Source organism: Cervus elaphus, chromosome 7, assembly GCF_910594005.1.
Source record: "Cervus elaphus chromosome 7, mCerEla1.1, whole genome shotgun sequence".
Lineage (NCBI taxonomy): Eukaryota > Metazoa > Chordata > Mammalia > Artiodactyla > Cervidae > Cervus > Cervus elaphus.
In genome coordinates this window covers 9,164,188-9,180,818 of record NC_057821.1, presented here as the reverse complement: position 1 = coordinate 9,180,818, position 16,631 = coordinate 9,164,188, and the positions used below count along the sequence as shown (strand labels likewise).

Below are 16,631 nucleotides of genomic sequence, written 5' to 3'. Positions count from 1 at the left end.
AGCGCGGGTCTGCGTCTGGGCCCGAGAGGGGAAGGTGACAGGGCCTCTGGGCAAGGTGCTTCCTGCGCGGCCACGGGGCCCCACCTGCCAGCGGGGGTCTGCCTGGCTCCTGGCAAAGTCTCGGGCTCCCGTTTGTTGTAGGCGCTCCTGGGGGAAAGCCAAACATAGCAGCAGGCAGCAAAGAAGGCATCCTGTCCCGCCGCCAACAGAGCGGCGGCGCTCTGTGGCAGAGGGCTGCGGAAAGCCTGCTCGGCCCTCTGCCCGACCTCACGGAGCAGCGTGTCCCAGGTCGGCCCGAGGGGCGGGGCAGAGCAGCCGGCGGGCCGGGTGGGGCCTTGGCTCGAGTCGGCTCAACACTGGGGGCAGGCCCCGGCGGGGACACCGCAGGGTCACCTCGTTGCTCCACAGAGCCTCAGCGCTCACCCGTGGACGGTCACGGTCCCACTTGAGCTTTCTTGTCAAGAACAGAGCTGAGAGGAGGGGTTGGCAGGGCCGACAGCACCTCTTGTTGGGAAGTGGAAGTGGGTTCTCAACCTCGTCTGTACCTGGACTCCTCACTGTGTTTTGCATAAAATAAAATACATAGGATGATGACAGAAACCAGTTATACTGCGGTGCATTCTGCCCTGGAATCGCTGACAGGACGGCACTCAGCATCTCCCAAGTGCATGGTGAGGCCAGGCCAGCAGGCAGGGCTCAGACTGCCCTGCGCCAGCACTGTGTTCCCACAGCCCAGCCCCCAAGCAGCACGGGAGCCAGCATCCTTTTCTAATGGACTAGATTTATTAATTTATTTAAGGCAATTAACGTATTAGTTCTCGGGCCAAAGGATTTGTAAAACATCACACCAAAAGGAGCAAACAGGCAGTGAAAACCAGCCCCTCCTGACACGCCCCAGCCCGTCCCCCGGGCGTGTGCCTGCCCCCAGGAGGAGCAAGGCTCCACGCTGCAGTCTCCCGTCCTCCTGGGGCTGCCCACGAGGCTGGCCCGGCCTCGGACACTGAGGTCTACACGGTCTACAGCAGGTCTGGGGCCCGGGGGAGGGGCGCAGCCCGGGGAAGGGCCGAGCAGGCACCATGAATAAGTTAAATAACAAAGCCCTAAAATCACTAGCAACAGCATCACTGCGCCCCGCCAGAGGCGGCAGTGACCAAAACGTAGTGCTTGGAGTACAGAGGAGACCCCACTCCTGATCACCCACCAGGAGGAATACGAAGCAATGTCAGTTACTGCTTTAAGGGACCAAGCAACAGTCCTGTGTGAGGACGGACTTCCTCTAAGGCACTAAGGTGAGCGAGGCCCAGCGAGTTTGAGTTCTAGGGGCTCGGTCTGGGCAGGGCTGTCCGCTCTGTAGCTTCCCCTCCAGGCTGGCCTGGGGGGTCTTGCCAAGTGGGTTCCGGCGGCTGGGTGGGCGCCTAGCCTGAAGGGGTGGCCAGTGTCCGTGCGGCCAGCAGGCCTCCTGTGGCGGCTCAGCGGCTCATGCAGTTCTGCACATCCACGAAGCCCAGGCGCTGCCTGCGTTTCCTCTGCTCCGTCATCTGGGTTTAAACAAACGCCAGCGGTCGGGTCAGGCCGCCCAGAGCCCACCCTCCCCGCGGCCCTTGCTGCAGGGCCGTCAACCCCAAACCCTGGTCCTCAATTAGCGTGTCACAAACCACTGATTTGGTGCAGCTGGGAGAGTGCCCTACCTAAAAGGGGCCGCCTGACTGTATTTAGTCACTGCCAGATGGCGCAGGGGACGCTCTGGGCAAGAGTGGGTGTTGAGAAGTGGAAGGAGGCCCTGACTTCCCCATCACCCGTCAGCGCCTGGGCCAGAGTCTAGCAGCTGCAGGTTGGGGGTGAGGGGGCACACGAGAGAGGCCCCACACCTGCACGAGGTCACGCTCAGCCCTGCCAGACTGCCCTTCAGGGGCATGGGGGGAGGGGCCACCTCCCTCTCGTCTCCCCTCCACCCAGCTCTCCACAGGGTCTTCCACCCCAGACCCAAGAGGAAGGACCAGCAGGAAGGGGGCAGAGGAAGCAGAAAGGCCCCACCACCCTCCCCACCCCCAGGCAGGCAGGCTGGGACCTCAGGCACAGCGGGGGCTGCCAGCAGGGGCCAGGACGTGGGGGGCGCACCTGCTCCTTGAGCTCGTTGAGCTGGGCGGTGAGGTGGGACACCAGCTTCATGGTGGCGCTGAGCTTGTCCTGGAGGGTGCGGATCTCGTTCTGCTCCCCCTCCCCCTCACTGCTCACCAGGGACATGGCCCGCATCCGGGGGAACCAGTCCAGGTTCTTGTTCTGAAAAACATCCCCATGGGGTGAACGCCCAGCCCAAGAAGGCCTCTAGAAAAGCAGTCATGTGGGGGAAGCCTGCTGCCACACCCGTGGCCAAATTACCCCCCAGGGACGTGTCTTGGGAAAACCTGAATTGACCCGGGTCCTGCCCCCGGGGCCAGAGTGACCCTGTGCGGGCGGGGCACGCGCTGAGACAGGCCGACTTCCGCCAGCCTGTGTCTCCTCCTGCTGCATCACTGGGATCATGTTTACTCCTCACACCCTGCGAGGCGGAGGTCAGGCCCATCTCTCCTTCCTTCCTTCCTCCCGCCCCGCCCCGCCAGCGGGCCCCACACCCCAGAAAGGCACGAGTCAGGCAGATGGGACGTTGAGGGGTGGGCTCTGCGGGGGGCAGTGGCCTCTGACACTCAGGCGAAGCCGCACTTCCCAAGACTAAGAGGCAGAGTTGGGGGGGCACCTGTTGCAAGCTGAATTCTCAGGCCAACAGACACACCTGCACTCAAGACCGGTCCAAATACAGGCTCAAAACACGTACAGAAGCCCCTCCCGAGTTATTTTCTTTCCTTTTAGAGGCTGCAACCTCTGCTGTGTGGGCTCCCCAGGTGACACCGGGGGTAAAGAACCCACCTGCCAATATAGGAGACCTAAAGAGACGTGGGTTTGATCCCCGGGTCGGGAAGATCCCCTGGAGGCAGGCACGGCAACCCACTCCAGTATTCTTGCCTGGAGAAGCCCACGGACAGAGGGGCCTGGGGGCTGCAGTCTGTGGGGTCGCAGAGACTGGGACTAGGCTGAAACACGCACACTGTGTGCGGCAATCTGAAGACGCCCTGCCTCATGGCCGGTGGACTTTACCCTCCAGACCTTCACTCACTCATGACTACACTGAACAGGAGTGATGGCTGAGTCTCCTGAGTCTGACACTGTGAAGCTCATCCAGGCGCCCTCGCGGCCTGCGACCACCCAGGCTTCAGGAAGCCGCCCTCCCTCTCGCCCCCGACAGAAAAGGCCCCTCAGAAAGGGCCACAAGCAGGGTCACCTGGCACCGGGCGTCCACAGGCCCCAGACACCACCTGCACCCTCGGGGGACTTTTTCCAGAGGCCCCCCTCTGCAGCACAGAGGGGCTGGGGGGCTCCGGACTAGCCAGCTCCAGCTGCTCCCCGCCCCCTGCTGCCTCTGAACGAGGGCCCACAGCCGTCCCCACCCTGCCCCTCGCCCCCCAGGCCCTCACCTTGATCATCTGGGCCACGTAGCTCTCCGGCCCCGTGTAGTCGGTCTTGTTCTTCACGCGGACCAGCACGATGAAGTACAGATAGTTCCACATGTTGTGCTCGAACTTGATGTGCTCCTCAAACGACACGGTCTTGTTGTCAAACTTGTCCCTCTCCAGACCTGGGGAGGCAGAGGGCGGCCGTGAAGGCGGGCTCCCTACCTCCGAGAGCCCCGGTGGGCGGGCAGGGCCTCCTGACGCAGCAGGGGCACTGTTCTTGGGCTGAACATGCTGATGAGGGCGGGCAACAGCCTGCTCTGAGCCACTGAGGTCACTTCCATTTAAAGCAGCAGCCCCTGCCCTGCCACAGCGCCGTGGGGACCCTACAGATGCCGGGACCCCAGGGTCGGGGGCGTGGGAAGGGCTTGACGAGGGGCCTGGTCCCACAGGGGACCCTGCTCCTTCACCCACAGGGGCCAGGAGAGGACCTGCCCTTCATATGGGTTGGTGGGGGTAGAAAGGCCCCAGACCGAGGCCAGGCTCGCTTCCTCATCTGAGACCCAGAATTTAAAGGAAGGGTTTCCGAGGCCCCTCCCTGCTCCCTCGATGACTCCACACTCGGGCAGGGCTCTGATCCCCCCAGTTCTGGGATAAGCGAACAGTCACCAAGCCGCCGGCCCAACGCAGGACTCCCTGGGGCCACAGGACCGAGGAAGGACGGATTAAGGCCTCCCGGCGGGAGCCCAGCCTCACCGCAGATGAAGCACGTGGTCTTGAGAATCTCTTCTTTCTTCTGCTTCTCGCTGCGCAAGTCAGCAAAGGTGTCGATGATCACCCCAAAGATGAGGTTCAGCACGATGATGATGACGATGAAGAAAAACAGGAGGTCGTAGACCACTCGGGCGGGGAAGAGAGACTCCTACAGGAGGGACGCAGGGAGGCTGGGCCCAGCAGCTCCCAGAAGAGCGCGAAGGCCCCGAAGACGGTGGAGAGGACCCGCCTCACTGCACAGAGCCAAAATCGCCACCAGAGGCCACGTGCGAGGACAGGGACTCAGCGGCCAGGAAGAGGCCCTCGGGGAGGAGTCTGGCGTGGGGGGCCAGGCCTCGGCTGTGCCCACCCCTGACCACTGGGGAGGGGACGGGTGGCTCTGAACCCTGCTGCCCTCAGGACACGTGATCTCACTCATTCTAGGGGACCCCTGGCCAAGGAGCAGCTTCTCACCCTCGTGCCACTGGGGACAGACTATTATCCTGGCTGCCTGCACACGCTAGGCCAAACCCCGAGGCCTCTTCCCCGCCCAGCCGCCTTGGCTGCAGAACGGGGCCCAGCCCCCCCAGACGGAGCCCTGCGGCCCGGGACCCGCCCGCTGTCTGACTCACGGCTTTCCCAGCCTGAGAAAGCTGGGTGCCAAGGTCTTCCCTCAGAGCATCCACCCTGAGCACAGCTACCCCGTAACTGCCCGGGAGCAGGGGGCACACAGCGGGGCGGGGACGTGAAGGGGGCGGACCGGGCTGCCCTGCTGGCCGTGACCTGGGGGCGGGCCAGCCCCCTGGGCCAAGGGCGGGGCCGGGGCACTCACGTCTTTGGAGGGCTTGCGCAGGATGTCCCCCACGCCGCCGCCGTTGCGCAGCCCGTGGTTCATGACGGTGACGATGCACATGAGCAGCGTGTCACAGGCCCGCTCCGTGCTGTCTGGCTCCTCGTCCTCTACAAGTGGGGCACATGCTCAGACCCTGGCCAGGCCAGGTGCTTCCACCCCCACTGCACCCGACTCCTGAGACACACTGCCCTCACCTGCCAGGACCTCAGGCACGGAGACTCCTGAGACACAGTCCACGTTGTCCCCACTGCACGTGTTCACAAATGTGGCAGCTCCGTGTGGCATCCCCAGGGGGTTGTCTGGAGGGGACAGGGTCAAGGTCAGGAGGTCCAAGGACCTGGCCTCATCATGTCCCTAGTTCTGACACCAGCATCACCTCCTCCAGGAAGCCTGCCCTGATGCTACCAGCTCCCCACTGTCGGGGAAGGGTCTACATGTGAAGGGTCTACATGTACCTGCCCCTGCCAGGCTGTGCTCCAAGGACAGGGAAGGGGCTCTGCATCCCCAGCCCTGGCACATGGGCAGCTCCCACAAGTACCAAGTTTAACCTGAACCAGACGGTCTGCAAACCAGAGTGACTCAAGCCGCTCCCACCCCCCACAGTCTGTCCCAGGGAAGAGGGAGGCAGGTTGGTGTGAGTTAAGACCCCACCCAGAACCCAAGAAGAGAAACAGCGGGGCTGGCGGGATAAGCGCTCCGCTTGTGCAGGCCTCTCATCCCCACACCCGACCCGGGAGAGGCGCCCCATACCTCTGGAGTGGTTGCTGGGCAGCCGGTCCACCTCAAGGATGAAGTCATCCTTGAGGAAGAGGAAGCCGACGATGGAGAAGAGGTAGACCAGGATGAGGGCCAGCAGGGCGGTCAGCAGGATGGAGCGGCCGTTGCGGGTCACACTCTTGATGACGTTGAACAGTGTCTCTTCGCGGTAGATGAGGTCAAAGAGCTGTGGGGCAGAAATGAGGACACCGCTGGACCCACAGGCTGCCTGCTTCCCACTGGGTCCCACATCCCCCCAGAGAGGTCTGTGCTTAGGCGGGTGGAACCAGGCCCACGGGCCCATCACGGGAGACATCTCTGGGGAGCCTGGAGTCCTAAAGCCCAAGAAGGGGCCCGGGGGAAAGCATGAGGGTGGAATGAGCATCAAATGCAGCCGGAGAAAGATGGCTAGCTCTCACAGCGTGCTCACTACCTGCGAGGACACTCTACAAGACTGTCGTGCAGCAGCTCACTTCTTCCTCACAACTATTCTGGAAGACAGGTGCTGTTAATGATCCATTTTATAGATGGGGAAACCAAGGCATGGGCAGTTAAGAAACCTGCCCAAGGTTACACAGCTAGGAGGGGCCACACTGGGATGCAAACCCAGATGGTCTGGCTCCAGAGTCCAGGCTTGAACCCCCACTGTACAAGGGAGACGGGACCATGAGGAGCCATCAGGGTTTTGAAGGCCAGGCTGGGTCCAGCAGACGAGGACACTGGAAATCCTCTCCTCCCAACCCAGCAGCAAGAGGCCTGGTCCTGGGGAACGGCCAGCAACCGGCAGGAAGCCCCAGCCGCCCCTCCTCCCTGCCCGGCCCCACCCGCACCGGGCCTCACCAGGATGCTATAGAAGAGCTCGTGGGCGAAGAGGCCCAAGACGCTCGTCAGGATGTACCCCACGTGATACAGGAACTCCATGTCCATGACCATGGCCTTGTAGCCCCGGATGAAGGTGCCACGGTTGCCCACGAAGCTCACCACGAACACGATCTTGTTGGTCAGCTGTGGGCAAGTGCAGGGCATGGGGGTCAGCACCCTAGCTCCCACCCTGAACCCCCCCTCCTGGGGCCGGGCCCAGAGCAGGTCTTCAGGAGAGTGGGTCCAAGCTGGTCTTGCTCAGCATGGCAGACATGGCTCCCTGAAATGCTTCTGGGACAGAATAGTGGAAGGCCCCTGGGGGACCCCAGCTTCAGGAAGAAGTGAAAAGTGAGTGTTAATCGCTCAGTCGTGTTGGACTCTTTGCAACCCCATAGACTGTAGACCACCACCAGCTCCTCTGTCCATGGGATTCTCCAGGCAAGAATACTGGAGTGGGTTGCCATTCCCTTCTCCAGGGGAGTTTCCTGACCCAGGGATCGAACCCAGGTCTCCTGCATTGCAGGCGGATTCTTCATCGTTTGAGCCACCAGAAAGAAAGTAAGATGCAAGAAAAGGAGAACAGGTCAGAGAAGAACACCCTTGGCCGTAATGATGATTAAGTTACGAAAAGGTACCCCCACTTGCTTGAGGCACTTTACTTCTATCTGTCAGGAAACTGTCATAACACATAAATCTTTGATGTCCTCAATGTGCCTTCGGGCAGTGCACAACACCGGGTACCCAGCAGCCCTGAAGCTGGGGCTCCAAAGTGGCTCCTGGCTGGCTGGCTCCGACTGTCTGCTGCCCTGAGCTGTCCAGGAGGATGGAGGAGACACAGAGTGGTCCCAACCTCAGGTCTGTAATGATCCCGGCGCAGGGACCGAGGGATGGGGCAGAGCAGGGGCCGGTGGGAGGCAGGCCCGCTTCAGGTCCGACTGCGTGATGAACCCTGAGGGGTGGGGGCTGGGGTCCTCTGGCACTCACGTTAAGGGCACCCAGGATGTTGAGCGTGGGCCCAATGCCCAGGTAGTAGATGGAGCGCAGGATGAGCGCCACGATGAGGGGGCGGATGCTGTAGCGCTTGGTGAACAGGGCCGCGATGGAGAAGCAGATGAGGATCCAGAAGAGCAGCGAGATGAGTGGGGAGCCCAGCACTCCTGGGGGCCCAGGAGCAGAGACAGGGCGGCTCACTCAAGCCCACCCACCCCACAGACCCCAAGAAGCCTCCCCCTTTCCAGGAGCCTTCCCTGTAAGTCGGTCGCCTGGCTGCAGGGCTCCGCCCATCACACCTGCATCTGGAGAAGGTGTTGCTACCACCTCCAGCTGCTGCTACCAACTGTTCTCTGCCTTACATGTGTGTGCACTGTCTACAGAGAGCATGGGCCCTGTCTGCCCCCCTGATGAGGTGCAGAACCCAGAGGGCATTGCTCCCCATGCTGCACCCAGTTCCCTTGGAGCCTGGCTGGCCCCAAGCCCCTGCTCACATCAGAGGAGAGGGAGCATGGAAGACTCAGGGCCCCCTGACTGCCAGCCCTGTGTCCTCACCTGTGGATGCACCCTCCACATAGGGGTAGAAAAAGGCGATAATGATGTTGATAAAAACTGCCAGGTTGAAGGAGATGCTGCCCCAGAGGGTCATGCGGCGGGAGAACCAGTAGATGAGTGGCATGCCTGGGAGAGGCGGGGGTAGGGGAAGGGGGAGTCCTTGGTTAATATCATCTGCCCACCCCATGCAGGGGGCCACCAGCCTCAAGGAGGAAAACATGATCGGGGCCCTCCTTAGGGGGGCGGTGGGGCCCTCACCAGCAGGTGAGGGAGGCGTCAGGGGCATCAGTGAGCAGCTCCAGCCCAGTTCATCCCGCCTGCCCGCCCGCCCGCCCGCGGGTCCTCACTGCGGAGCTTGCGCTGCCACTCCATCTCGTTGTGCAGGAAGGAGGACTGGTCGAAGAAGTCGCTCACTTTGCTGCCCTGCTCATCCTGCTCGGTCGTGGTGAAGAGCCGGTGCTTGGTCTCCTCCGTCAGGAACTGGCAGATGCCGGGCACGGGGAACACGATCTGCTCCATGCTGCGGTCCTGCCGCACGATCTGGACAGACACGGTGCCCGGTCAGCCCCGAGTCTCGGCCCCGCCCTCACCACGACCCGCCCTCGCTGGCGGCCCCGCCCTCATTACGGCCAGGGTCCTTCGGGCCCCACCTCTATCTGGGATGTGTGGTTCTCATAGTAGGCCAGCGGGTCCTCCTCCTGCTCCTGCACCGGGGCTGAGGACTTGAGCATCTGTGACAGCTGCTTGTTGTTGAGGCTGAGCTGGGGTGGGGGTGCCCGGGTCAGGCCTGGCAGCCCCCGCCTCCAGGACTGAGCCCTGCCCTGAGCTACACCGCGGTGAGTGACCCCCAGCTAGACCTGATCAAGCCCCAAAGGGGAGACTCCTGCAGGACAGTCAGGGCCCTCCACAACCCTGCCCAGGTGCACCCTGAGGCCCTGCTCTAGGCTTCCAGACCCGCCCCAGAACCAGGCTGCAGCCTTGTCCCCACTCTGCTGTTCGGTTACATCCGGATCAGGGCTGCTCCCATGGGTTCTCAGCCTGCACCCCCTCCCCCGCCCCGCCCCCATTCCAGATTCCAGCCGGGCTCTGAGGTCTCCGAGGTCTCCGCTTTGCCCTCAGCCCCACCCTCAACCCCTAGCCTCACCCCCAGATACTATCCCAGCCAATTTCCCGCCTAACCCCGCCCCTAAACGTAAGTCCCGCCCCGGCTCAGCATTAGCCACGCCCCACGCCCAGCACTGTCCTCTGGGCCCCCACCATGGAAGAGATGCCCTCAGCCTCCTCCTCTTGGATGCGCTTCACAGGCTTCAGCAGGTGCTGCAGCTGCTTGTTGTGCCTGGAGAGCTGGGAGGGCAGCAGAGTCATGGGGAGCGGTCGAGGGGCGTGTCCACCTGCCAGGGCTCGGGGGGTGGGGCTGGTACCTGCAGCGCCAGGATGTAGATGTTGTGGCCCACTTCACGGGGGCTCACGTCTGAGTTCTCACGCTCCTCTTCCTGCAGGTAGGCCTTCTTGATGACGTCCACCTGGCAGGGCAGAGCCTGCTGAGTGCCCTCTTCCTGGGGCGCAGGGAGGGCTGGGCCCTGACCGCCCGCCCAGCACACCCACCTGGGCCACCGCCCCACCTGACCCCCAGCCCAGCCTCACCAGCTCCTGGGGCCGCAGGCTGATGAGGATGCGCTCGGCGTTTTCACTGTCGTGCCGGCTCTCCATCAGAGCCAGGAGCAGCTTGGAGGCATTGTCCTGGGGTGGGGAGACAGGCCACAGTCTGAGGGCCCCCAACCCCTTCACTGACCACTCTGTAACAGTCTCTTTGCCCACAAGTCTCAAGGCCTTCTTGTTCCCCACTGACCCCCAGGGCTTGCTGAGAAGGGTGCTGTGTATCCAACCCACCTTCCCCCACTCTGTGGTAAGCACACCCACGCCCACCTGCTGTAGCAGACATGGACACGGACGCCCTCGGAAAAACCCAGAGCATGTCCGCTTCTAGAGCAAGTGTACATCCAGCATGTTTGCTTACACACGCACTCGTATGCACAATAAACGTGTATATCACACACCTGCACATCACCCATGCTTACACACATGATATCCACACGGCACCCATATACAGAATGCTAAGATCACATACCAGCATGCACACTCCACACACACATCACAGGCACACCTACGCATGCTCACGTGGGCTGCCCCGGGCCCCACCTTGAGTTGCAGCACCAGGTCCATACGGTACTTGCATAGGGGGCTGATGTCATTGAGAATCAGCGCGGTGATGATGTCTATGCCATTGGACTCGTGCGTCACGATGCAGGTCTGGTGGGAGGGAGGGGTGAGGATGACACGGGGCCCTGGGCCTCTCAGAGCCCATGGCAGCTCCAAGGGCTTGGGACTGGGCCCTGCCGGGCCTGCTCCGTCCTCCCCCACGTCCGCGCAACCACACGCGGCTCCATGGCTCACCTGGTTCTCGTGGCAGGGGCCCTGGCAGTACTCGGTGAGGGTCTCCAGGGTCTGGATGACGAGGCCCACGTTGTCCTCGTTGATGTAGAGCCCCAGGAGCCCCAGGCCGCCCGTGGTGCTGCCGCACATGATGTCCAGGAACTGCAGCGTCTCGCACACCAGGTTGTAGTTTGTCTTATTGTTCTGGCAGCGCAGGAAGTTCTGCAGAGTATGGGGAGGGGTGCGAATGGCAGCGCTTCAGCATGGAGGGAGGGCCCGCCTGGGGACCATGATCATGTGGGCGGCAGGGATGGGGGCCTCGCCGGCCTCGGAGCCACATACCGTGGTGCCCAGGCTGACGCGGGGCGGCGCAGAGTAGGGGTAGGTTTCGGGAGGTGGGGCGGGGTGTGAAGTGGGCGGGGCGCGGGGAGGGGGCGGGTGTAGGGGAGGTGAGGGGCGGAGCCCGGGGCGGGGTGGGGCGGGCGGGGCATAGGGGCGGGGCGGAACCCCGGGGCATGGTGGGGCGGAGAGTGAAGTGGGCGGGGCGTGGGGAAGGGCGGGGCGCGGGGCGGGGCGGAGCCCGGGTGGGGCGGGGCGTAGGGGCGTAGGGGCGGGGCCTCACCTGCAGGTCCCGGTTGTGGTTCTCGCACAGCAGCTGCAGAAAGCGCAGTATGGGCTGCATGATGAGCACGGATGTGCCCATCTCGTTGCTCTGCACGCGTTCGCCCACCTCGTGGCCCCGGAGCAGGCTGGGGCCCAACGCATAGCGTGAAGAGGAGCTGGGCATCGAGAAGGAGGCCACGCGGCCTGCGGGGTGAGGCCTGGTGAGGCTGGGGCTGCTGGGAGCTCTCACGCCCTCGCCCTCACCCTCCGTTCCCACGCTCACAACTCGGCCCACCCACCTTGCCTCCCGCCCCAGTCTGCATCCCTGGGGCCCATCATTCACCCCCCTGAGCCTGACCTTTGGAGGTGGGGTCTGCCTGCTCACGGTCCTCACGGGGCTGGCTGCCCAGGTCGCTCATGTTGACGGCCACCGTGGACTTGGTCTCCTGCTGGGCCCGCTTCATGCGGTCGTGCAGCACCTTGAAGAAGCGCTCTGACTTCTTGTCGCTCGTCATCAGGTTGTAGAAGGATTTCTGGGGTGAACGGGGAGATGGAGGGACAGGGCGCCTTAGCACTGGGCCTGGGTGAGGTCCCGGGAGGCTCCCTCCTGTGCTGCAGGGTCAAGGCGGGGAGACAGAGACGCTCTGGCGCCCTGTGCCTGAGGCCAGGCTGGGGACAGTCAAGACCAGCAGAGGTAGAGGGGGAGGGCCAGCAACCCTTTACCAGCAAGCCATGCGGGAGGCCTGCATGACCTTCCTGCCTACTGGCACCTGCTCTGGCCCCCCATCAGTTCCCCACACAGCAGCCAGAGGGGTCACTCTGAAGTCAAAGTCACGTCCCTTCTCTGCTCAAAATCCTGCAGCTACCCCATCTTCCCAGAGGCAGGCCCAGGCCCATGGGGGCCACGAGGCCACATGATGACCTGCCACCTCCCTGACCCCAGCGCCTACCACCCCTCCCCCAGCCCCGCCAGCCACAGGAGCCACTTCCCCTTCACAGCTTCCGCAGCCTGCTCTGCCCTCTGCACCCTGCCCCACTTCTACATGTCCTCACTTCCAGGTCCTCATTCAAACGTTCCCCTCCCAGGGGCCTTCCCGATGACCCCCCCTAAGACTCCCCTTGCCCAGCACTCCCGAAGCCCCTTCCTGCATTATCGCCATCCAGCATGCTCTCCGTATTACATGGGGACTGCAGGTAGGGACTGCTGTCCCCAAACTAGGATACAAGAACTAAGGGAACACAGGTTCTGGCTCTTATTCTAGAGCCTAGAACACTGCCAGGCACACAGAAGGTGCTCACTCAACACAGACTTATCAGAAGAATGAATGAAGGAATAAATGAACAGAGATAAGACCATCACAGCGGGCTTCTGGAGAAAGCAGGGTTTTGGTTGGATACCAAAGGCTAAAGAGCATGTGGGAGGGCAGGGAAGGAGGCCTGGGCAGAGGCTGAAAGGCAAGAACGGTGGACGTAATTGGGGCGGAGATGGTGGGCAGCAGGCCCAGGATGGAGCAGGGCAGGGGTGTAGGATGGAAGACGGCCACATGACACAGAGCAGACACGGGAGGCAGAGCCTCGGAGTAGTCGGACTCACACTGCTCCCTGGGGCTGGATGCCCGCCCACAGGGCCTCAGCGCCTGGCACGCTATCCTCCGAGCCCCCCGAAGCCCCGCCCCCGCACACCTGGATCTCGGTGTTGCCGCCGTCCAGCAGGCGGATGGCCAGGCCGATGCTCTCCTGGAAGATCTTCTCATTCTTGGTGCTGGTGATGAGGTCACACACCAGCTTGGTGGCCCCCTCCTTGTCCAGCCGGCACTGGGTGGCTGCGATTGCCGACCAGTCCTGGTCCAGGCCTGGAGGCGGGGAACTCGCTTAGGGAGGAGTGTGGAGGGAGGGGGAGGAAGGGCCTGGGGCGAACTGGCCCCAGAGGCCTGGCAGCAGGGACGGAGGACTGACCGGCGCCCATGGGGTCCGGGAGGTCCCCCCTCGCGCTGGACTTCCGGTTCTGGAGGTAGTTCTGGAGCAGCATCTTGCGCAGCTGGTTGCCCTGTGGGGAAAAGAGTGAGGCCCACGGCCGCCCATCCCACCCTTTACCGTCCAGCCCGGCGGTCCTGGCCCTGACCCCCTGTGGCCAGGCACGCCCGGCACCCAGCCCCCCAGGTACTCACCCGGTCCCCGTACTTGGTCTTCTTCAACAGCATCTGCTGCAGCGTCCTTAGGACCTTGACGCACAGCTTCTCCTCTGACTCCATGAGGTCCTTGGTGTGCTGGATCAGCCTGGCCGCAGCAGAGGGGGCCATGCTCAGGGCAGCCCCGTGCCACCCGCGTGGCCACCACCCCTGACCCCCCAGGCCTTCCCCACGTGGGCTGCTGCGCCCCTGCACCCCCGGGCCCTGGGCCAGCATTGCACTCACTTGGACAGGAAGCCCCCGCTCTCGCAGCGCTGGTAGGCCTCACTGCCCTCCAGGAAGAGCAGCTCAGGCCAGTGCAGGACGTCCACCAGCACGGACAGCTCGGCCTGCACCAGGGGCCTCAGCCGCTCCTCCAGGGCAGTGATGATGTCCTACGGTGGGCAAGGCAGGGTCACTGCTCGGCGAGCTGCAGGCCGCCCAGGCCCAAGGGATGACGGGGGCGTGACCACCATTCCCCTCACCCCAGCACCATAGGACCCACAGACTGACCGCCCTTGTCTGAGGGCCCTGGGCCCGCGGAGCCCGCGGCACACCCTGCCGTTTCCCCCAGCCCCTCCTCTAGCTCCATGCGGACCTGGGCAAGCCCCTCGCCCTCCCTGGGCCTCAGTCTTCTACCACCACGCCCCGTCGGGAAGCCAGTGAGACAGTGTGCAGGGTGAGACAGAAACACGAAGGTCCCATCTCAAGCGAGAGGGATCCCAGCCCCCTTGGTGAGCACCAACCCTGGAATGGGGCCCTGGCCCCTGGTGGCCCCCAGGACGGGACAAGCTAGCCAGCTCCCTCTGGGGGGTGGGGCATAAACAGTCCAGAAAGGACGCAGCCCAAGCACAGCGCCCCGCCCACCTGCAGCTTCTCGATGATGTTCTTGTAGTCCCACTGGTTGGCGGTGGGCATGACGCGGGGGAAGGCCCGCGTGGCCGTCTTGTAGTTGGAGGCATTCCTCTGGGAGGCAGCCACACAGCTGGCGCCACTGCTGAGCAGTGAGCTGATGTGGGCGTCCAAGTCCATGGGCAGCGAGATGGCCCGGCTCTTGGCTGAGGGGAGAGGGGTCGGGGCGCTGGAGGGCTGGCAGGGGCTCAGCCAGAAGGGCCAGGCTCAGGGGGCCAAGGGCCAAGGGTGCTGGGGCCCCCACACTGGTCCCCACTTGGACCGAGGTGCCCTCCTCCCTTTTGGGGATAAAAAGAGGGAGTTCCTGCTTCCTTGTTTCCACCCTGGCTCCATGCGGACCCCTCCCCTCCACTCTACCCACCTCCTTAACAACCTACAACCTCCCTCCTGCCTGAGACCATTTGTAAGCCCAAAAAACTCTGCTTGGGGATATCCCCCAGCACTCTCCTCCAGGGAACTGATTCAGAGCAGAAAACAGCTTCTCTGGATTGCCCGATGCCAGTCAGACACCAGGAAGGACTTACTGAGCACCACCTAGGAGCAGCTGACCGACAAACTTGGGGATTAGGTATTTACTGGGAGGGCAGGCGTCCCCGGGCGGAGGCAGGGGACGGGAGCGGTGGTGGGGGCTGCCCAGCGCCCCAGGACACTCACCCACCATGGCGAGGGTCCGGATGCAGGCCTCCACGGAGCCCTTGTGCTGCTGCTGCAGCCACGGACACTCGAGCAGCCGCATGGTGGACTGCAGCAGCTGCACCACGATCGTCTGGTGCGTCTGCAAGAGGCAACGTGCCTGCTGCTGCAGCCCGGCCACCCTCCTCCCTGGGCGGCCCTGCACCCCGGGGCCAGGCTCACCGAGTCTGGGTGTGGGCAGAGGGACAGGACCGCCCATAGCTACCATGGGCCTGTGTGCCAGCTGGAAGAAGGCACCCTCCTTCCTCTTAGCAGTGCACAACCTGCCCAACTGTACATGGCAGCCCTGTGAGAACTGCCCACGGTCCAGGCCTGGGGCTTCTAACTCTATTGCTGACCCTCTTCTTCCTTTAAAAAAATTTCCAATAAATTAAATGCTGTGAAAAGGGGAAATATTTACATGGTTCTAAACAAAAAGGTTATAGAAAAGAACTTCGGGAATTCCCTGGCAGTCCAGTGGTTAGGACTCCTTGCTTTCACTGCTCAAGGCCAGGGTTTGATCCCTGATTAGGGAACTAAGATCCCTCAAGTCACATGGCACAACCGAAATAAATAATAAAGTAAAAATCAAAAAGGAATACTTCAGGGAGTCTTTCCCCCACCTGTGATCCTCTCACCCCACTCTCCCATGCTCTGCCCTGCAGCCGATAAGCGAAGGGGAAAACTGATAGATATCACTCAAGTCCCAGAGGGGTCCGAAGGCCCAAACCCAGGTGTCAAACAAGCCCATCCTGGCTAGAAGGGCAGGACCCAGCACTTTCTTTCTACTCTAAGACACATTATCCCTATTCCACCCTCAGCCCCTCTACCTACAGGCAGCCCTCTGACTGGTTTCCTGCATGTCCATCTGGAGTTTCTTTATGAATTAGGTAGCAGGCTCCTTCCTTCCTCAAGGGGTTCTGGGGCTGTGACCCGGCTCTAGTCTGAGGATTGACTGGGGGGCTGTGACTCTCAGAGATCCAAGTCCAACACCTGTTCACAGACTAGAGCTCTTCTGCAGAGGAGCAAGGCCAACTTGGAAGATTCTTCGCATCCGACCCCCCTGCTTCAGCTCCGCAGCCACTATGGTATCATCGCGCCTTGTTTGGTGCACGAGGGCTGCCAGGTGTCCCTGGCCACCCCGGGACCCAAGCGCATCTAGGAATTCCTGACCTATGGCAGTTCCCACTGTAGTTCCCGACCCACAGAAACTGTGAGATAATAAATGTTTGTGGTTTGGGGGTAATTTGTTACACAGCATTGATAACTGATGCACGTGCACATCCTGCTGCTGCATCTTCACGCACTGCAAGAAAACATGAATATACACATTCTGACTTTCCCCGCTCCCAACTCTGAAGCCGCCAGCAGCAGGCGCTCACCTGCAGGGAGGTGCTATTCTCAGAGAACGGTGAGCTGAAGAAGGCATTGATGGTGTCCAGCACGACGGTCAGCACGTATTTCTCCAGGGTGGGGTCGGCCAGGCGCTTCTCACGCTTACTGCAAACCTGGGGTAGGAGAGACCGATGCCTGGGGACCTCTCCACTCACGCCTCACGACGAAGGCAGCCGGGTCCCCCTCCACAGGCCA

At 62.5% G+C, this 16,631-nt stretch overlaps 1 protein-coding gene across 1 annotated transcript in view; it reads right to left on the bottom strand.

Moving 5' to 3' along the window:
* Positions 1-761: 761 nt before the first annotated feature.
* ITPR3 (inositol 1,4,5-trisphosphate receptor type 3) overlaps positions 762-16,631 on the bottom strand; it is a 68,106-nt gene continuing 52,236 nt past the window's right edge. Inside the window, exons 33-58 of the mRNA XM_043907193.1 lie at positions 16,424-16,549; positions 15,024-15,144; positions 14,325-14,515; positions 13,704-13,852; positions 13,458-13,566; positions 13,246-13,336; positions 12,973-13,142; positions 11,648-11,822; positions 11,309-11,493; positions 10,708-10,908; positions 10,453-10,563; positions 9,898-9,993; positions 9,675-9,776; positions 9,511-9,597; positions 8,904-9,014; positions 8,601-8,793; positions 8,254-8,379; positions 7,693-7,865; positions 6,688-6,852; positions 5,842-6,034; positions 5,286-5,390; positions 5,071-5,198; positions 4,242-4,407; positions 3,510-3,670; positions 2,119-2,280; positions 762-1,538 (exon numbers count right to left, since the gene is read on the bottom strand). Of these exons, the coding sequence (XP_043763128.1) occupies positions 1,470-1,538; positions 2,119-2,280; positions 3,510-3,670; positions 4,242-4,407; positions 5,071-5,198; positions 5,286-5,390; positions 5,842-6,034; positions 6,688-6,852; positions 7,693-7,865; positions 8,254-8,379; positions 8,601-8,793; positions 8,904-9,014; positions 9,511-9,597; positions 9,675-9,776; positions 9,898-9,993; positions 10,453-10,563; positions 10,708-10,908; positions 11,309-11,493; positions 11,648-11,822; positions 12,973-13,142; positions 13,246-13,336; positions 13,458-13,566; positions 13,704-13,852; positions 14,325-14,515; positions 15,024-15,144; positions 16,424-16,549 (3,666 nt within the window). The 3' untranslated portion in view covers positions 762-1,469. The remainder of the gene's footprint in view (positions 1,539-2,118; positions 2,281-3,509; positions 3,671-4,241; positions 4,408-5,070; positions 5,199-5,285; positions 5,391-5,841; positions 6,035-6,687; positions 6,853-7,692; positions 7,866-8,253; positions 8,380-8,600; positions 8,794-8,903; positions 9,015-9,510; positions 9,598-9,674; positions 9,777-9,897; positions 9,994-10,452; positions 10,564-10,707; positions 10,909-11,308; positions 11,494-11,647; positions 11,823-12,972; positions 13,143-13,245; positions 13,337-13,457; positions 13,567-13,703; positions 13,853-14,324; positions 14,516-15,023; positions 15,145-16,423; positions 16,550-16,631) is intronic.